Below are 20,664 nucleotides of genomic sequence, written 5' to 3'. Positions count from 1 at the left end.
GTTATGTTGCTTTAATTGTGTACTTGGGAGCATACATTTTAGAGATGGGGGTATTTTCTGTCCAGTCTATTCTGAACAGATAACCAGCCAGCTACTCACCATTTTAGGGCCTTAGTGATACGGGTCAGACAGCTGGCAGAAGATAAAGCCTCCTCCTCTCTTTTAAGAAAGCCTGCGCTCATGGGAGAGTCCATTCTGAGAGTCCCCAAGGAGAAGGGAAGAGGGAGCTTTCAGGGAACCCAGGTACACGGGGAGGTTCCCTAGGACAGGAAAGAGAAGAGAGTCTGCAGGCCCTGGAACAGAGGAAGCAGGTGCCTGTTCTGTGGCAGCCCCAGTACAACAGGCATGGCCCCACAGAGCCTAAACCTAAAAGTCCTTGTGGGTGGGACAATGGCTATGGCCTCGGTGCCTTAGAGAGGACCCATGACCAGAGGGCACTTAACAAACTGTTGCTGTAGGGCATCCTGGTTCTTGGAAAAACCTGGGTAATAGGAGTTCAGTGGAGACCAAGACTGATTTGTCCACCAGCTTGGAAGATGGGGGCTCACGGTAGGATTTATGCTTGATTGAAAGGAAATAAAGAAAGGCGATATTTTGCGCTACATATTTTAAGCTCTTATACTTCACACTTTACATTATGAGGAACCTGCACATTTGTGTATTTATGTGTCTAGCTGTCTTCCCCTTAGCCTGGAACCTCCCGCAAGAGCAGGGATCTCCTGGTTGTTCCCCCGACGGTATGTCCAGTGCACAACACATACTCTCATGACAGTGTGCAGGGGTCTCCCTGAGAGTGGTGGTCTCGGGAGAAACTGGAGGGGCTGATTTGGAACATGTTAGGATTTCGAGAAGACAAGCTGTGAATCTGGATGGCGGGGGAGCGAATCTTCTAGGAGAGAGGTTGTAAAGGGAAGGGAAATGGGCCCGCTGAGGCGTCAGGGGGTCCTCGGCCAGCCCCACCTCTGCCGGGGAGCCCGCGCGAAGAGACGCGGCGCGGTTTGGCCGCTGTGGGGCGCCGTAGCCCGCGCCGTTGCCAGGGAACGGGTCCAGCGCCGCAGGAGGCCCAGCCCGCCGCTGCCCGGCACCGCTGTAACAGCCCGCCAGCTCCAGCCGAAGCTCGAAGGCTCGCCGGCCTAATCTCCGCCGCGCGGCCCGGGATGGGGCCCCGCTCCGGAGTGCGCCGCCGCCGGGTCCCGGGGGCCTCCTTTACCGCAAGGGACTGAAGCACGGCCGCCCTGGGGAGGGTGGACGGCCAGGCGCGGGGGGGTGAACGGCTGGGTGACCTTGGCAGCGCCCATCTGGCTCGGGGGCCACGACGCTCAGGTGAGGAGCCCCCGCCGCGGTTCTCACCTCGAAGCCTGGCGTGAGCCACCGGGTTCCGGCTGCCGCCGCCCAGCCGGGTTCCGCGCTCTCCTGGGCAGGGAGCCTGGAGCCTGGGCTCCGGGGGGTCGGGCAGAGCGCGGGGCTTCCTTCTCCTAGTCATCAGGTTCACAGATCTGCATTGAGCCTTCACTGTGTGCCAGGCGCGGGGCCTCCAAATAGAAGCGGCCGGTCTCCAGAACCCACAGCGTGTTAAGAGGGGACCTAGGCGGGGTGGGCGTGGGGACAGGCGCCAGATACACGACTAAAGTAATTTCAGGTGGGGATAGAGCTTTGGAGAGGAAATAGAGGGAGGTGGTCAGGTAGGGCCTGCTGTCAAAGGGGACTGAAGCTAAGACCCGGAGGTTGAAAAGGAGCCAGCATTGTGAGCAGGGGAAGGGTGTTTCTGGAAGAGGGGGAAGCAAATGCAAAGGTCCGGAGGCAGCAAAATACAATTAAGGAACAGAAAGGGTGAGGGAGCCTTGAAGGATATGGTGGGAGTTTCACCTTTATCCTAGCAGGAAGAGGAAACCATTGAAAAGTTTTCATGAGTTTCAAGTTTTGAAAAGCTCACCTCTGGCTACTATGGACAGCGTGGTAGTGATAGCTACACCCGGAAGTCAGTCATCCTAGTTCTGCTAGTCTACCTGTGCCTCCTGGATGAACTTACTTAGTCTCTCTGAGCCTCAGTGTCCTCATCTGTGAAACGGGGGTGTTGTTCTGTATGTTGTTTATTAGAGAGAAAGTGAGGGGCCCTCCATCTGTGAGACCAATGGCTGGAGAAGTCTCTGAGAACAGTAGGAAACAATAGTACCTAACTCAGAAAGTTGTGACGGTTTAAGAAATGAATTCTGTCAAAGCACTTACAGCGGTGCCTGGCAAAGAAGAAGTGTTCTCTAAATGCTAGTGATGGTTATTATTATTGAAACACTGTAGGGGAACAGTGGTGGAGGCTTGGATTAGGGTGATGGCATCAGAGATGGTAAGAAGTGGCTTAACTTCCCTTATTGAAGGAGAGCTGGGTTTAGAAATGGGTGAAGGGTGGTCCCTGCTTTTGTGGAACTGGTGGTCCACTGTGGGAGATGAGTTTGTAAACAGATAATCACCATGAGATGGAATAAAAGCAACATTGGTGCTTAATTAGCCAGTTTTTTTTTTCTTTTGTGTTTCTTACTTTGTTCTCTTACAACTTTGTTCTTAATGACTGTTTCTTGGTGGGTGTTCCTCAGGGTTTGCTCCTACAATCATGTGAATTGATTTCCTGCTTAACATCAAGAAACCTTGCCTCAGCTCTTTGGTCTTGTTTCTGCTCCAGGTTGCTCCCTCCTCATTGTCCCCTTTCCTTGGCTTAACTTGAATCCCAAACAGTTTGCGGTGGTGGCTTCAGGGGAGAATGGCACAGAAAATGTTTGCAGACCACATCAACTCAGGAATGACTGAGGTTTCAAGCTTTTCTTGCCCTAGCATCAGACCTCTGCATGTTGTTTATGGGAGGAGCCCAGCCGCATCTGAGACCAACAACTGGAAAGGTCTATGAGAACAGCTTGAAATTCAGTTTGTTTTCTGGGAGTTGTGATGTGTATCTCTTAGCCAAACTATAGTCACTTCCCGGAATGTTAAGGCCAGAGGCTTCTCTGGCACCTGTGCGGGATTTAAATAAACAAAGTACTTGCCCCTAAAACTTCTTTTTAAAATGACTTTTTGCCCTGTAGAATAGTGTGTACTATGGAGCATTTTCTTTCCAGCCCTCTTCTAGGTGGTTAAATTGGGCATCGGTTAAATCTTGGTGAGAATTATTTTAAAAGCAGATTCTGGGAAACAGTGGATAACTTATTTGGAAATATCCATAGACAGTCAATCTCATGGCAACCGGAAATCCTCTAGCCCAAAGAAAAGGTGGTTGGGAGTAAAACCTTCCTGTGGTTTCACCTTCCCTTTGGGTTTGGGAGTCTTGAGGAGCTGAAGTGGCCCTTTGCCATGGACTGGAACGAGGTCCTGCCCAGCAACTCCTCTCTTGTGCTGGCTGGTTGTCTGATTCTGGCTTGGACAAGACCTCCAACAGTTCGTAGGGAGCTCTGTGGCTCTTCCTTGCAGATCTGCAGCTGAACGAGTCAGAAGTGCTTTTGAGAGTGAGAAAGCATTGAACTAAACTCGAGCACTCTTGTTAAGCAGGAGTTCCTTGTTTGTCTGGCGTGATCAGGGCTCTGGGTCACATGAGCATGTTTGGTCCACATGGCAGCCCAGTGGAGCCAGGAGGGCAAGAGGTGATGCCGCTTAAATATTTATTATTTGACATATTTAAAAAAAAAATTACATGCAGTACATGCACAAGGTAAAAAAAAATTTCAAACACTACCAAGTAGTACGCAGTAAAAGCAAATCTCTGTCTCACCCATAATAACTAGATCTCCTTTCCAAAGGCTGCCCCATGTTTGCTTTCTTGTATTTCCTTCTAGACAGAATCTGTGCATATAGGAACACAGGTGTCTGCCCATTTGCCTTTGTTTTTACTCACTAGGTAGCACTCTCTACAACCTTTGAACATCTTGCTTTTCCAATTAGCTTTTATTTCCTCCCTCGTTGTTTTTGATGTATAGCATTCCAGTGTGTGGATGTGCCATAGTCTGTTTATATTGTTTTTTGTCCTTTATTATTACAAACAAGATGGCAATGTATCTTTGTGTATTTCGTGAGTATATGTATAAGATAAATACCTCGAAATGGAATGTGCGCCTAAGGGTATATGTGTTCTAAAGCTTGGCAGACATTGCCAAATTGCCTTCCAGCTAATTTTTTTGAAAGATAAGTAAAGGAGAGACCCAAAGAGATGGCTCTGTTGATTTGCCCCCCTCCCCCGGGTTCTTCAATCTGTCAGCGGCAGTGCAGGAACCAGAACCAGCCTTTGTCTCTGAGCCAACTCTCATCCCTGGCTCCAACCTGCCTCTCCCTGTTGGTGGCTCAGGTGCCCGGGCCTTCCATGCCCCTATTGAGCCCTGTCACCTCTCCTCTGACCCCCTCAGTTTACTCTCCCAGTTCCGTGGCCTCTCTCCACAAATCCTCCTCAGTAATTGAGTTGATTTTCCCCTGAAATCCTCAACCTTCTTGCAGGAATCCAGGGATACCTACAAGCCTCTCCAGGGCTGGTACTTTTCACCTCAGTCTGGTTCTTTTGACAGCACATGCATGAATCTCAGAACCACATTCCTAAATATTTTTTTGGTAAGAGCTGAGGTGGGCAAGAGGGAAGTAGATCAGTCATTCAATTATTCTATAGTTCATAATGATAACTTAAAATGTTAAGATTTTTCTCATTTAAATTAAGGTAGCCTAACATTATTTTGAAAGTGCTATTTTAGGCTTTAGCAAGTCAACATTAACAGGAACAGATTATTGTCATCGTGGCAATGGCCTTCACCTTGTTGGGACAAGGGAGGGGCCAGTATAGCCCTTCCAGTCGGCTCAGAAACCAGGTGGATCCTTAGCTTACCAAGGAAGCAGCTACCTTTTGCTCTACCACTCCAGGGGGCCTCTTCCCTCTGTCTCTGCCAGCTTAACTCTGGTTTGTTCTGTGGCAGCAGAAGGTACACGAAGAATCTTTTATGATGGCCCACATATCCCTCAGCCCACCAGAGGTTCAGCTGGGGGCCTTGGGTAGGCAGGGGAGAGCTTGTGGGCTTCACCTCTACCTCCCTCCCAACTTCTCCCAAAGCACTGGGCTGCTGCTGTGGGGTCACCTTCCCCAGGCCCTATCTCCTCTTGCTCGTGCCCACCACCCCACTGTGACTAGAAAGCTTTCCAAAACCCCCATCGCTTTTCTGTCACTCACCTGCTTTAAACTTCCCGTGACTCCCTGTGGTTTCCTCACCTGGCTTCTTAGGACCCCTGTGATCGCCTTCCTCAGCTCCACCCTGCCTCCTCTAGCCCCCAACCCCATCCAGGCGGTGTCTGTCACGCGAAATGGGTGGCCCTTTCAAGGACATCACCCACTCACTACCAGATGTCTGTCCCATCTGTCTGGGCCCCCAGAAAGTAAGACCCTGAGGGCAGCGGCCTGCTCTCATCTGTGTTTACACCCTCAGTGCACGCAGGGCGTTGGGTCCCAATAAGCGCTGACTGGGTCAAGGTGTGAGTGCACAAGCTGAGCACGTTGTCCAGGAGCAGAGCCACATCTTTCAATCTGGTCTCCTAGAGAAGTGCTGAGCGGGGAGGGGCAGCCAGGGAAGTCCTGGGTCTGGTGACAGTGCTGGATCCCATCTCTGCTTGAGGCCCCATCTGGGATTCTCTGACCTCCCCGTCCTTTTAATCAAAATCTTTTGGGCTAAAAGAATTTGTGATCAGCAACTCTGCCAGAGAAAATGTCATCGGTTAAGAGTGGGCTGGCCCAGGCTTCGGGGCAGGTGGCATGCTGCAGGGGACTTAGGTCTAACAGCACCATCCCCTCATCCATGGTCTCATGCAGTGGTACCTCTCTGAGCCAAGGGTACTCTGATTTGGAGTCAGAGTCACCCCCAAGGCTGTTTGTGTGGGCTTCTGGCTTCAGATGGTGACCCCTCTCACCTCAGGCATTTGGGCTGCAGCAGCACGGGGGGTGCCGTGGCCACTGCTAGCCCACTCTGTGCAGCGGGGACATGTCAGCCATGTACCTCTGCTTCTCTCTTTAGAAACTCCCTCAAGGTGTAGTGCTATTTAGGTGTGAGGATGGCAAGCGGAAAGCCAGAACTTAGGGATCCCCATTCATAAGTTCCCTTCAGAGTCATTGCTCTGATAATGAGTCATGGGAGAAGCGATGTGCAAACCACAGGGATTTGCCCCCTACGCTGGGCAGAACCACCCAGCTCAACTGTATTCACCAGCTTGAACTGGTGACCTTTGACTATTTCCAAAAGTCAAGGACAAAGATTTGCTACTTCTGGGGACATTCAAAATAAAGTGATGGCAGCTTCTTGGTCACCTTTGTCACCTTTGATCAAAGGTGAGAAGGTTAGAATGGCGATCAAGTGGCCCAGCTCTTATAACAAGGTGTTCCATGGGTTCACTGATGTAAGAAAGCAACTTCAACCAACCCCACTTTGGATGTAAACCCTAGAGTATCAGATGCAGTAGCTTCAGTATGGAGATTTTGGACAACCCAGAGGGCTATTTTAAGGGTAACTATGACGTCTGTTATTTAGGGAGCATTTATGTGTCAAGGCTTTACCTACAGTGTCACTGAGGTATACACAGCCCTAGGTCGGCACCGCTACCCCTGTGTTTTAGATGAAGAAACTTGGGCCACTCAGCTAATAAGTGCAGAGCCAGGACTTGAACCTAGATCTGTCTTCTCCAAAGCTGGGGCTCTTTTTTCACCTTTCACTGCTTCTTATTGAAGACAAAGCAAATGACCAAAGGATTCCCATTGAGTCCCTGGGAGAAAACTAAGGTCACTTCATTGAGCTTTGAGATGAGGCTACTCAGAGGTGATTTCAGATGTGCCAGGCTTGGCTTACAGGAGGCTCTGAGCCTTGGGCTGGATGAAGGGCAGAGTGGCTAAGTGCACTTGTCCAGCAATCAGTGGGCAGTGGGAACCGGGGCAGGGGAGACAGGGGTGCGTGGTGCATGTGCGGGTTGAAGACAGGGCAGAGTGGGTGGGCCAAATGGCTTCAGCTGGACCAGGATTCCACACCATTGACCATGTCCATATTTCCTTTTATTTCAGATGTTTTCAAGTCAGCAAACATTTATTGAGCACCTACAATATACAAGGTATGTTTTGGGTGCATGGGGGGAACAGAAGTGGATGAAGCACAGCACATTTGCTGCCCTTAGGGGAAGCTGGTGTAACAGGGGACAGACAGGGGGATGGCAGAAATGTTCCAAATGGCATAGTGACTTGCTCAGTAAAGACTGAACGTGAGGACCCCAACTCCACATGGGTACCCTGTATGAGGAGGTGCTTGCAGTGGGCTCTGAAGGTCAAGTCACATTTTGTTGGACTGAGAAGTGATAAAGGCATTCCAAGCAGATGTGCCAAGGCGGGTCTCCCATACCCTTTGGTTTAGTCAGACTCCCTGACCCATGGGCATGGGCTTTTGGAAGGAGAGTCCAGCTGCCAGGGTTTTATCTGCAGCTCCTGGCCTTTCCACCAAGAGCTCCAAGCTGGGCTGTGTCCCCAAGTATGGTACTACCTGCCCAGGCTCTGGTCCCACCTCTGGCCCAGAAGATGCTGGCGGTGGGGCTCTTCCTGTAAAGCCTGCCCACTAGGCCAGCTCTTAGGCCTTAGGATGGCTGGGGTAGGGGACTGCTGCCATCTGGTGGTTGACTCTGGCCGAGGCCTGGCCTTCCCCGAACTCCCTCAAGTCAGTCAAAGGGCATCAGCCCACCTTTTTGTTCTCAGTGCACCAGGCCCAGATTTTACTTAGAGAAACACAGTCATTTCTGCTGCTGGAGGGAACCAAAGAGGAATCCTGCCCTCTTCTTGTGTACTGGCTCCTCCCCAGCCAAGAAGCCTCAGCCTGAGGTATAGGGGAGACTATTCAGGGTCCCCTCAGTCTTAAAGGGATTCTGTGCTTGCTGAGGGGCAGAGGCCAGGTCACCATTCTGGGCAATCCCGCTCTCTGTTTCCCTTAGCAAATGTAAGGGGCCCTCTCTGACACTTGCATTTGGGCCGCAGAACAGAGGTGACTAATCCTAAGAGAATCAGCATGTGTTCTCATCTCTCTGGCCCCAACCTTATATTGTTACCAGATGAGAACATGTCTTATTGGGTTTAATTTTGATGGCTGTGGAGATGGAACACTTTGAGTAACAAGCAGCCATTCTGTGTCCTGAAGGAACCCTGGACCCTCCTACCTTGTACTGGCTAGAGCTGGCTCTGGGGATTTGAGACGAGCACTCCATTCCCACTCTCTCCCACTGCCCAACTTCATCGTGCTCGGGTCCCGGTTCCCCTGCAGAGTAGCTGGGAGGTGACTTCGTATCCCAGCCTGCTTCCCCCTGCTGAAACCTGGCTGCAGGCATGGGTGCTGGGCTCCAGCCCAGGCCTCCTCAGTCTAATACTCTCTCTACTCTTTGTCCCTCTGGAGATGAACATCTGCAACAAGCCCTCCAACAAGACAGCCCCTGAGAAGAGTGTGTGGACAGCACCCACGCAGGCCAGCGGGCCCTCCCCGGAGCTGCAGGGCCAGCGGTCTCGCCGGAATGGGTGGAGCTGGCCCCCTCACCCGCTCCAGATTGTGGCCTGGCTGCTGTACCTCTTCTTCGCTGTGATTGGCTTTGGGGTCCTTGTTCCCCTCCTGCCTCACCACTGGCTGCTCGCTGGCTATGCTGTATCCTTGGGAAAGTGGGGGGCTAGCGCATGGAATTATGGGAGCAGTGGATGAAAGACATGGCAGAGGCCTGAAGCTGTGCTCCAGAGCCTCAGAGAGCACAGGCAGGCTCTGTCTCTTCTCTGGGGGGCCAGCTGCTTACCTGCCTGGCCTCAACCCCCCTTTGACCCCTCCACCTGATGAGGTAAGCTGACAGGCCTCAAGTACGTTGGAGAATTTAAAGCCCCACAAAGATGGGAACTTCATCAAGTAAGGTACCACAGGAGAGATTACAGAGGACAGCGTGGACGTTCTCTTTAAGCTAATTGTGTCTAGAACTCAACAGAGGACACGTTAGAGAGTAATTATTCCATTTACAGAAGAATTTTTCACTTTTCAAAAACAGTCATGGTAGAATTCTTTTACATAGCAAGTTTCTTGGTACATTTAAGATGTGATTTTATTTATGGGCAGATTATTATGCCGTAACCAGGACTGTTTAGGATTTTGTAAATCAGGCTCTCTTAGCATTGAGGTTGAATCGACTAGAGGAGGGATAAAGATGTCCTGGAGGCTTCTGGGAACAGTGACAAACTCGAACTTGCGTGAGCCTCATGGCGTGACTGTCCCAGCCCTGGCCATAACCCCCAGCAGTAGAGGAGGTGGCTACAAGGCTGGGAGGTTGGAGTATAGCAGGTGCCATGTGCTCGTGTGCAGAGGGTGCCCATGCGAGTGTGCCGTGGCATGTATGCTTCATGGAGATAAGTCCTGGGCCTCTTGGAGAGGAGGGCGAGGAGGAGCTGAAGGAGGTTAGCAGGGATGCACTTAAATGCCTCGGACACAGCGTTAGCAGCGGAGCTTGGTCTCAGCGCAGCCCGTTTAGGGCTGTATAAGGCTGAGCACCTTCTGCCAGCGCCCTGGGTCTCAGCCTCCCCCTCTGTGTGATGGAAGAGTCCGCCTGCTTCCCAGGACGGGGACACACAGCACACAAGAATGTGTGCGTGTGCACCAGAATGCATGAGCCACATGTATGAGCATGCTCTCTTGAGAAACCACAAAGCCCTGGGCTGGTGAGTGACAAGGGCAGGTGTGTGAAGGACTCTAGAAAAGGTTGCCATCCTCAGACACCAGCAGTGTCATGGGGGCGCTTCCTGGTTCATTAGGGCCCAGGGCCCAGTCATCAGCTCTGTAAGTAGAAAAGTGGACTTTCCCTGAGGTGACTAACAGGCCTTAGTCAGGGCTATCGACTGGAATGCTTCCTGGAATATTCCTCTCCTGATCTAGAATGGGCACACTCTTCACTCAGGATTCCCTGGGTTTCTACCGTCAGGGTACCTGGGAAGCCAGATTAATAACCTTGTGGCTTAGAGCGCGTAGAATCAGAGCAAATAACAACAAACAAGAGTAATGAGCATTTATTGAGCACTTATATGTGCCAGGCATTGTGCCAACCCCTGTACATGGATTATCTCATTCGATCCTCATAATCTGTAAAGAGGGTATTCTCCCACTCTATTAAGGAAGATATTGGGGCTCAGAGAGATTAAGTGACTTCCTGAGGTCACACAGCTGTTACCCAGTCAGGCCAGAAGAGCTATTCAGGCAGGCCAACTGAGACAGTGTGATGGTTTGAGGGTTTTTCCTCTCCGCATTTATTGCTTTGGGCAAAGTGGAGGTTCACAGAACCACCCAGTCTGGCACCCCCATTTCCAGGCCTGGACGGTTCTCCTTCCATCAAAGCCACCTTCCTTCTGTAGGCCCTGAGGAATGAGGTAGGGTAATGGTGTGTACCAAGTACCTACCTTGGCTTGGAACTGGCCTGGGACCTCAGGTTGCAAAGATGAGCAAGGGGTGCTCCGCCTCCCCGTGGAGGAAAGCCTTGCAGATTGGAGAATGTCACATGGTAAGTATGTGACAATGTCACCTGGAGCTAGGGGTTCATACAGCAGACTGTGATGCAGGAAATGAGCACCTAGAACAACATCACCACAGGCCCAGCCATACACCCCTCCTCCACAGCTCCCCTCTGCCCCTGTGCCCAACCTGCCTCTTCACAGTACTCTTGGCTCCGCCCCTTTCCTTCATCACCTTTATCTAGTCAGTCATCAAACTGAATAACTATCGAGTTTGCCCTCTTTTCTCCCCACTGCCATCTGCTTCTCCTACCTAGAGGACCGTTTCATTTCCAAGCCAGTCTCCCCACACATGCTGTCACTCTGCCCGGTCCGTCTGTGTTCCTGCAGCCAGAGTGCCCCTTCATAAAACAAATCTGATAAAGTCACTCCCCAGCTTAACACCCTCTAATGACTTTTTCCTACCTTAAAGAATGAGGTTAAGATGCTCAAGGCTCTCCAGTTCTGGCCTCTGCCCATCTCCCCAGCCTCTTCTTATATTATTTCCTCTGCTGCGACAACACTGGTCTCTGCCTAGAAGCCCCTTACCAATCTTTCCATCCCAACACTCAACTAAATCAGAAGTCAAGAACTGACAGCACATAAGCCAGTTTGGACTACATTTTATTTTTTGTTTTAATTGAGGGATAATTAACATACAAAATGGACAGATCTTAAGTGTTCCTTTGGCAATTGGATTTAAAAATTATTTCCTTGTCAACATTTAAAAAATGAGAGCCCTCACATAAAAATCCAGATTTCTGATTCCTTTTGAAAAGCCGGAATTTGGTGATGTCGGCCCTCGTTCTTGCATAAGCTGAGCTGGAACCACCCCTCTGGTTGGGACTCTGCTTGCTCCCAGTAAGCAGCCAGGCCCTCTTTCCTCTTTACCTGCCAGGTCCCTATTACCGTTCCTCTCTAACTCTCAGCTGAAGTGATACTTCCTCAAGCTTTCTGGATCCCTTCAGACTAGATGAGGTCACACAAACTCATAGTCCCATGAACTTCCTTCATTGTAATCCAGCCATTATATGATTAACATCTGTGTTTCCCACAAGACTGTAAGCTCCTTGGGGCTAGGGACCAAGTCTGTCTTTCTCCTGCCATATTCCTCAGTGTCTGGCGTAGAGAAAGCCCTCAGCAAACAGTTGAATGCACGAACTGTTGGAGCAGGCAGGTGACTACGTGTCCACTGTTAGTGTGTCTGAAGAGAAGGTGGAATGGTGAGGAGTAGTGGTTGGTGATACCAAAGCAGTTTGGGAGGAGCCAAAGGCCTCGGCCCTGAACTGAAGAGTAAACTCTAGCTTGAGAGCCACTGAGAGCCAGTGTAGGAGTGTAAGCAGGCGAGGCTTTCGGTTTAAGCTCTTCAGAGCCCACTTTGGGACCAAGCAAAGGGCAGACTCAAGGGGACCCAGACAGGAAGAGCAGAGTTGGGAGACTATGGAATAACTCAGCAAGAAGCAAAGGCCTGACTCATAGCCAGGGCCATTGAGAGGTTTGGATGGGCCACAGACTGTCTCCTTCAGCTATGGTACAGCACATTAGGGCAGAGCCTGGCTCATGCAGACGTGTAGGGAAATTTGGCTCCTGGGAGGAGAAGGAAGGGAGGAAAGGAAATTGGACAGCGGATGGATGGAGGATGAATGATGGAGGGATGATGTCTGCCTGGCTAGTAAGACAATGGCTGGATGGAGGGTGGATGGCTCTCTGGGTGGAATCTTTTGGTAAATTTTTACTCATTCAAACTTTGCAGCAAGTTGTCAGCATATTTGTCTCCAGCTTTTGGCCCATTCACTGAGCATGTACTTGTAAGTCCTGGAAAAGCTGTATTTCAGCTCCAGGAATTAGACATGCTGTCCCTGGTTAGGTGCTGAATGTGTCAGGCCACCTACATGCTCAGCCGCAGGGCTCCAGGCACCTGGGCTCCAGGTCAGAGAGGTGGTGGGTATATGAAGCCCTGTCTGCAAGTGATTTTCCATTTGGCCTGGCTACTGAGAGAGGATGGCTGCTTCCCTCTCAGAGCTGACTTCCTGTGAAAGCAAGACAAGCTTAGAACTTATATTTTTGTGTCCCTTGACCTTAGCTGATGGCCTCTTTAAGTCTCACTTCACTATTGAGACTATGAAACCAGATTGGATTTGGAGGTCAGACTGTGCCAGGCCTGGAGCAGGGAGGCCAGGCCCTGTGGTTGGGTCCCTCGGCAGCAGCAGGCACTTGCTGGCTTGTGCGCTCTATTACCAGGTGGCCCCTCTCCTCTGTCTGGGGCGTGGGTATTTCTGAAGAGGTCTGACAAGGAAGCTCTCGGGTCCTGGCAATAGGAGGTGGCACAGACTAGGAGTCTCTGTGTGTGGGAGTCACAATGACGTGGAGAGCAGTTCTCTCACCACGGGAAGCAGGGGTGGGGCTCCCAGCCAGCAGTGTGGAGTGAGTCTTTAACCTGCTGGGCCAGTGCATGGGCGCCATCTTTGCCGGCCACCTGCTGGTGCACCTGGCTGCCGTCTCCATCGATCCAGCAGATGCCAATGTGCGGGACAAGAGCTATGCAGGGCCCCTGCCCATCTTCAACCGTAGCCAACACGCACATGTCATTGAAGACCTGCACTGCAACTTGTGCGACGTGGATGTGTGAGTGTGTGTGGACTGAGAGTGCGTGTAGGCGAGGAGTGTGCCTGGGCAACTGCCAGAGGGAGCTCGAGGCACAGAGGGGCGTGCCCGTGCGGTACAGCCATCCTCACAGTGCGCATGTTTTACAAAGTCAAGAATCTTGATGGAGTGATAGAGAATTGGGTGAAGGAGAAGGTGACAGGAAACAGAGATGAGGGCAGCATTTCCCACCGTTAAAACAGGAAACATTTGGCACTGCCACAAGCATTTCTAATGACCGACTGCCAGTCACCCCTCCCCGCCAATCTCACAAGCATTCCCAGAGAGGGGCCTGGAGGGGAGTTAATTCTTGAGCGCCTACTGTGTGCCAAGTGCTTATGCATAGCTACCCTGCAAGGTGGCCTGCGTCTTTGTCACTTCACAGAGGAGGAAGAGCCCAAAACTCTTTGGGCAGCAGAGCCAGATTCACTACCAGCCTGCCTGGTCCCTGAGGTGATACTGTTATCCTTGTGTACCCATGAGGACTCAGGCAGAGAGGCCAAGTGACTTGCCCCAGGTCTCACTGCTAGTGGGGAGAAGAATCAGAGAGTGCGATGCCCCTTGGCTGGTCCAGACAGCCTCCTTAGGCCCCGCCCCAGCCTCAGGTAGGGAGGCAGTGTGGTCCAAGGCCAGCCCCACACTTCTGAAGTCCCAGGCAGCCTGTTGAGGGGTCTGTCCACAGAACAGAAAGAGAGCCCAGGGCATTAAGGTGCTGAGGATTTCAGCATCAGACTGTCCTTTCCCTCACTAGGCACCAGTCAGTGCATTGTTCCTCAGTGGGTGCCCATTTCAGGGGTCCTCCCTGTTCTCAGGAAGGGGCCGCACCCCACTTTTCCTCACTCCTTTGGGGTTCCCTGTTCCCTCCCGGGGCTGGTAGGCTCGTTTGCTTTTCTAATGGCTTCACCTCATCTGTGGTGAATTGCCTTGATGTTCACCCAGATGTCAGCTTGCTTCTCTTCCTTTGGCTCCCTTTGGATGAGCCCAGACAGACTGAGGTTTTCTGGGAAAATGCCAGTAAAATTCCCGTAGAATTTTACAGGGAAATAGGCACTCAAAAAATAGAGATGCCAGGGAGAGCAATGCAGGCCCTGGGCCTGGCAGCCTTGCTCTCCTGCTTCCTGGCCCACACCTGCATCGTCTCCTGGCTCGGCGCAGGGGTCCTTGCTTGGAAAGGAAGACCCATTGCCGTTTCACACCACCATCACCCGGTGCGCAGTCCCAGAGTGGGACACTGTAATGTCTCCTACTTCTCCCGCCTCCCGGTCCCCAGCTCTTCAGAAGCACTGCCTCCTCTGGGTGCCCCGCCGCGCAGTGCCGCCAGAGGGCGCGCGCGCTCCCCGTCGCCAAGCGCGGTTACCCGGTGGGTAACCCGCTCCAGTCCCAGCGCTAGGGTCCCTCCGCCGACTCCCGCCGCTGCAGCCAGGCGGGGTGGCGAAGGGGAGGACGAGCCGGCCGATTGCGCTGTGCTCCCTCCTATCCCGCAGGAGCGCTCGCTCCAAGCACTGTAATGCCTGCAACAAGTGCGTGTGCGGCTTCGACCACCACTGCAAGTGGCTCAACAACTGCGTGGGCGAGAGGAACTACCGGTGAGAGTGGGCCCGGGCCATACGGGTGCCTGGGGGTGCACGGGTCTGAATGTGAGAGCCGGGACCTTGAAGCTGCGCAGGGGGCAGGGCGGGGAGGGGGTGCTTGGAGGACCTGGGCACTTGCCAGTGTTCTGCTCTGAGGGTGATGCTCTTGATGGCTGCCTCCTGTTGGACCAGGGACAGGTGGGGACCTATGGCGTGGCTTCCGGTCTTCACCATTGCCCTAAGCCTTTGGCTTTCTGAGGAGTTGGAGCTGTGGCATCAGAGGCCTGGCTCTCCAACCCGACCATGGGTCTTTTTGAGCTCTGGGCCCTTACCCAGCTGGAGCACCTGGGTGCTGACAGCTGCCCATGGCTGGGCCCAGGCTCTTTCTACACAGTGTGGCATCTGCTTTACTGGGTGTCCTGCTCCTCGTGCTGGTGGCCACTTATGTCTTCGTGGAGTTCTTTGTCAACCCCATGCAGCTGCGCACCAACCACCACTTTGAAGGTCTGTCTGGGCCCCAGGCCTATTCCCACCTGTTAACCCTGGGCCTGTTCTGGTCACTGGTCACAGCAGCAGCTGAGCACAATCTCCCTGCCTTGCAGTCCTGAAGAATCACACGGATGTGTGGTTTGTGTTCCTGCCTGCTGCCCCTGTGGAGACCCAGGCTCCTGCTATCCTGGCCCTGGCTGCCCTACTCATCCTCCTGGGCCTGCTCTCCACAGCCCTGCTTGGCCACCTACTCTGCTTCCACATTTATCTCAGTAAGTGCCCCACCTACACCTGCCTTGCAGGGGATAGGGGTCATTAGGCTGCAGGGAGGTACCCAGTTGGGCTGTAGACCTCTGAAGCCATGGCCCTTCCCACTGCTGGCTCTCTATGGTGGCCTGGTCTCACTCCATGGCTTAGTGTATACTGGGACAGTCGTCTCAGCCTGAGACTGGGTGCCCTCCCTCATCTTCTGAATTCCAGGGCCCCCTTTCCACTGCACTGAGCCTTCTCTCACCCCTCAGTGTGGCACAAGCTCACTACCTATGAATACATCGTGCAGCATCGTCCGCCACAGGAGGCAAAGGAGGTCCACAGGCAGCTTGAGTCGTGCCCCCCCAAGATGCGGCCCATTCAGGTACAGAAGTGGCCCAAAAGGCTGAGGGGCTGGGAGATGGGGCTTGGGTGTGGGAGGGGTGGTAGGCTGTGCAGCAAGCTACCAATGATGAGACAAGACAAGGGAAAGCGGGCCTGGAACAGTAGCTGGGCTGGGGGTGCTGGGGGGCAGCAGAGGTGAGGCCATGCCTGTACTGAGCACATGCCAGCCTGCTTAAGCATGGGCACAGCATGAAGGAGCCCTGAATTTCCCGGACCCCATGTCCATGCTCATCCAGGCTCCAAGCACATACTGTATGGTGTGAATATGGGAGCCTGGAAGTGGGCAGGTTGGAGCTGCGGGAGAAAAGAGAGGGATGGACCAGAGAATGGGTCACCAGTTTTTTTCTCCTCCTATGACCCTGAGCCCTTATGCCCATTACCCTGTTTAATCCTTAAAACAGCTCATGAGGCAGATAATGTTGCCATACCCATGTTGCTGATGAGCATACTGAGACCAAGAAAGGTTAAACAGAAGCTGGGTCTGGGAAGAGTTAAGGTCTCTACACTCTGAAGCAGGAACCCTTCAGCCCAGGATAGGGCTTGGCCAGTCCAGCTGCTGACCAGCCTATCCCCATTCCCACGCCCCATGGCTTCCTGAGGTCAGCAGCTGGGGGTGGGGGTGGTCCAGTCCTCAGAGCCCCCAGGGACTAGAAGGCAGGGGGCCCAGGCAGGCCCTTGCTGGGAAGGCTGAGCCCTGGATCCCAAGTCCTCATAGCAACTGGATACAAACACAGGCTAGTGGGCGGGTTGGGGAGGGCTTGGGACCCTGCCTCTCCTGTTCTCACTGCCAGGGGTGGGCCAGGCTGCCAGGCCTGGGGGAGTGCTGGCTGTTGGTGGAGACTCCCCTGCCACACCACCGTGTACCTGCCCTGGTGCTGGGCACTGACCCCATGTAAGCACGGTGGCAGCCATCCTGGGGCGTGGGCATCATCCTTGCCCCCACTTCACAGGATTCTGAGGTCCAGAGAGGTAGGCAGGAGACTTTCTCAAGCTGCATAGTTGGTGCCCGTTGAGGCAGGGCTGGCTCTGGGATGCCCAGACTCGAGAGCTCTGGGCCCCTGCCCTGTAGTCACTGCCTGCCTAGGCTTTGAGGCCAGATGTGCCAGCAGCAAGGACATTTCATATCATCTGCAAATGACCTGAGGGAGACCTACCCAGGAGGAGGGGCGTGCAGAAGAGAGAGCTGAGGCTGAGAGGTGCCACAGTACCATTCAGGAGGGTGCAGATATTGAGGGTCTCTGAAGGAGGATCCTAGGGACAGCCATGATGAGGGGAGGGGGGTTTACAGTGGGGACACCCTGGTGACACCATCAGACTTCCCCAGCTGGCTAGGGCCTGGCTCCTGTCCCATCCTAGCCCCTCAGGCTTCTGGAACTGTCTTCTGCTGCCAATACCCCCCAGAGTGCACCAGAATAGGCTTTTCCCTTTCTGCTGGGCCTGGAAGGGTGCTGGGTCCACATGGGGAAAGGGAAAAATGCGAGGGGAGGATTACCTTGAGGCCCCAGTCCTTATGACTGGTCTCCGACCCCTTCCTCTTTCCCAGAGCTCCTCTGCTCAGGCTTGGCAATCCCGCACTTCTCCCCAAAGTGCCAGCCTGGGCAGAGGTTGGGCACAGGGCGTGCTGGGCTTCAATCTCTGCATTTGTGTAGCTAGCCTGTGGCCAGCTGGGCTCTGTCCCCTAGATTTGCCAGGGCCCCAGGCAGCCACCCCACCCCCACCCTTAGCAGGAATGCGGGAGGGGCCCCACTCTGGAGCCGTTGCCCCCAAACATAGGCTTGTTTTAGAGACGGCGTTTGCTGTTACATTGTCGTCTCTGCATTAGTCAGGACGCTTGCGTCTCCATGGAAACGGCTGCCGAGCGGGCGACAGCTGTCCTGGTGCCCTTCCCCTCACCGCCGCCCTCTCAGTGAGGGCGGGGCCTCATCATCCTGGCTCCTCCCCACATCCTCGGCGCAAACGCCTTCCCGGGCTGCTGGCTTTTGTTTCCGCACCTGCAGCCCTCCTGGGTGTAGCTGGAGGGTGTCCTGCGTGCTGGGGTGCAGGCCTAGGCCACTCCTGCGACATCCTGGCCTCAGGCCCTTTAGCTTTCAGGGGTTGGGTCTGAGAATGCCAGGGTCGCTGTTAGGATCAGCGACTAAACAACTCCATGAGCCTGGTCTCCAGTGGGGCTGTGGTGCTGTTTTGTCCACCACCCCTTGCCTTCCCATTTAGGGTAGGGGTAGGGGAGACCAAACATGGCCCCCACCCCTGCAGCTGAGATTGAAGCTGGGACTTTTGAGGATTTAGCTCCGTGGGAACGCTCAAGCCATGCACACAGCTTCGTTTGCACACCTGGCCTGTGAACGGCCGCTGCGTGTCCCAGCTAGCTGCGTGTCCCAGCTAGCTGCGTGTCCCAGCTAGGGAAAAACAAAATTGGTTCAGAGACTGTGCCTTGGTGCCTTGGGAGGGGCCAGGAGCAGGAGAGGGCAGCCCCAAGGGCCTCTTCCTCACCACCCCACTAGGCCAGAGCAGCTCTAGACTAGGTGCCTTGGACCCATGAGGTTGGGGCTTCCTGGAAGAGGTGGAGTTTGACTGGATGAAGTGAGGAGATCCCTGGGGATAGAGTAAGGTCCAGAAATGGGTGTTTTAAGCCTCATCCTGTAGAGGGGTTTTTCCCAGCAAAGCTGGGAAGCCTGGAGGACAGCCCTAGGTCTCTGCACGCAGACCTCCCAGAGTCCATTGAGGGGGTGAGGGTGTGTCCAGGACTGGGTGGGCTCGGGACTCAGAAGGCCCTGGGTCCATACCTGGCCACCGGCCTCCCTGATCCCTACCTTCCCCAGGAGATGGAGTTCTACATGCGGTCCTTCAGCCATGTGCGCCCAGCGCCCCCTGGCCAGGCCAGGTCTGCCGCAGTGAATGCCACGTGAGTGTGATCTGGGCAGAGTTAGCTGGGCATCTCCCATTGGCATGGCAGGGCCATCTGAGCTGGGAGAAAGGGGGTAGACCAAGAACAAGGCACATGTCTGGGTCCAGCCCCACCTGGTCTTGTACAGATTAATGCCCCTCTACTGTCTGCTAGGACTGGAGGCTTCCTTGAGGACCTCCAGCTGGGTGGGGTTTGAGGGATCACCTGCATCCAGCGCTTACCCTCCCCCTTCCCCCTCAGTCCCTCCGGGTTCCTTGCCACTGGCAGCCAAGTGGAGCCTCCACCGCCCTCCTCCCCAGAGACTCTGGCTCTGCCCCCTGGGACCCGACCCCAGGTAGGGGTACTGTGCTGGGCTTCCACCCCTGGTGGAAGGGGATGGGAAAGAAGCCTCTGCCCTGCCCCACTCTTTTGTTGCTTCTGAGGATGTGGGGTTTGGGGAAGGGGTACTCAAGCTCCTGACTGTCTCTGCAGAAAAAGAGGAAGCGGCGTGTGTATAAGGTGCCAACCTCTGGGACCTTGGACCTTGAGGCCCCGCTGCCCAAGCTGCCTGGTGAGAGCCCTTGGAGACTGGATCCTACACTGGGAGCTCCGAGGGAAGGAAAAGTAGGGGCCCGAGCGAGTCGCAGCCCCTAGCCTCACGTTCCCCACTACCCCAGCAGGACCCCGGGCCCCAGGCCGCGGCGCAGGCTCGTCGTCGGATTCCTCGTGCTCCAGCCCCGTTCACGCCGCTGGCCCTGCAGGCGCCTACCACTCGGCGTCAGCCGAATCCATGGACGAGATTCCTGTGGCTCAGACACGCCTGGGCAGCGCCGCTCTGGCCGCCCCCGGGGTCAGGGGCCCAGAGCCCGGGCTGGCGCTGCAGGCTCGGGTGCCCGCCGTTTTCGTGAGCCCGAGCAGCGGCGAGCCCGGGGCGCGAGGCGGCCCGGAGGCCGATCTGGCTTAGCTGGCCGAGAGGCGGAAGGGCCTTGGAGGAGCGGCCGGCCCGACTCTCTATGCAACACCCCCACCCTCGCGAACCGAGTGCACTTTAGGAGCCTCTACGGTCGGCGGGATCGCCCCCCTCGCCACCACTCAGCAATACCCACCCATCGGCCATGATGCTCCAATAAACTTTTTAATGCCGTTGCGGACTCAACTGCATAATTTCTTAATGGCAAGGGTCGTGGGCTCTCCTTGTGTCGGACCATAGCCAGTCAGCCTAGGGGCAGAGGATGGGGTGGCCACCCATATTGTCTTGTGGAGGTAAACGGGGACCTGAGGCTCAGGTACAGGGCTCCCGGTTAGGAAAGATCCTAGAAGGCTGCCGGGAGGTGATTTTTCTTGATGGAGTTTGCACTTGGTGACATGAGGGGAAGCAGGCTTTGGGCTCCGGAGGCAGCAGAGGGAGCAGAGACCCGGAGGTTCAAGGATTCGCCATCAGGTGTACCAGGATTCTGGGGCTGGGCGCTCGTGATTCACTCATTGTCCCCTCCCGCCCCTAGTGGTCCGGAGTTGTGACTTGGGGATACCACATGTTCAATGGGGAGCTGTGGTCTGTAGCCAGCTCTAGAGCCCTCTGCCCGCTGTCACTGAGGGAAGGGACCTTCCCACACCTCTGCCCATCTCTTCTCCTTCCCCGTTCCTCTTCCCTCCCAGACTGCCTTCGACTGCTGCTTCGGGAAACTGATCTCTCCCGGAGGCGGGGGCTTTGGGTGGAGCCCAGGATGGGGGGCTTTTATCCTGCTGAGGGGCCATCCGAGGACATGCAGAACTGCAGAGGGCTAGTCTCCCCCGCCGCCAAGGCCGCGGAGCTGCCCCAGGAACGACCGGAGAAGGCTGTCAAGGCAGCTCCGCCCCGAAGGATCGCGGAGCGCCGATAGGGTGGGGTC

The 20,664-nt window shown here is 54.4% G+C and overlaps 1 protein-coding gene across 4 annotated transcripts; it reads left to right on the top strand.

Annotated features, from left to right (window-relative positions):
- The first annotated feature begins 1,035 nt into the window (after positions 1-1,035).
- ZDHHC1 (zDHHC palmitoyltransferase 1) lies at positions 1,036-19,919 on the top strand. Of its 4 annotated transcripts, none has more exons than XM_081031340.1 (12): positions 1,036-1,323; positions 7,055-7,101; positions 8,421-8,663; positions 12,984-13,159; positions 14,662-14,763; positions 15,128-15,252; positions 15,351-15,509; positions 15,759-15,871; positions 18,711-18,793; positions 19,037-19,130; positions 19,268-19,346; positions 19,456-19,919. In XM_081031340.1, the coding sequence occupies exons 3-12, from the start codon at positions 8,421-8,423 to the stop codon at positions 19,737-19,739; spliced, it is 1,458 nt and encodes a 485-aa protein (XP_080887466.1). In that variant the 5' UTR covers positions 1,036-1,323; positions 7,055-7,101; the 3' UTR covers positions 19,740-19,919. The 4 variants fall into 4 exon arrangements, with proteins under 4 accessions (XP_080887466.1, XP_080887465.1, XP_080887468.1 ...); XM_081031339.1 differs by having other exon boundaries at positions 19,453-19,919; XM_081031342.1 differs by lacking the exon at positions 19,037-19,130.
- The last annotated feature ends 745 nt before the right edge of the window (positions 19,920-20,664 follow it).

Source organism: Rhinolophus hipposideros (genome assembly GCF_964194185.1).
Source record: "Rhinolophus hipposideros genome assembly, chromosome: 21".
Lineage (NCBI taxonomy): Eukaryota > Metazoa > Chordata > Mammalia > Chiroptera > Rhinolophidae > Rhinolophus > Rhinolophus hipposideros.
The sequence above is the reverse complement of the archived record's forward strand: the minus strand, read 5'-3'. Positions and strand labels throughout refer to the sequence as shown.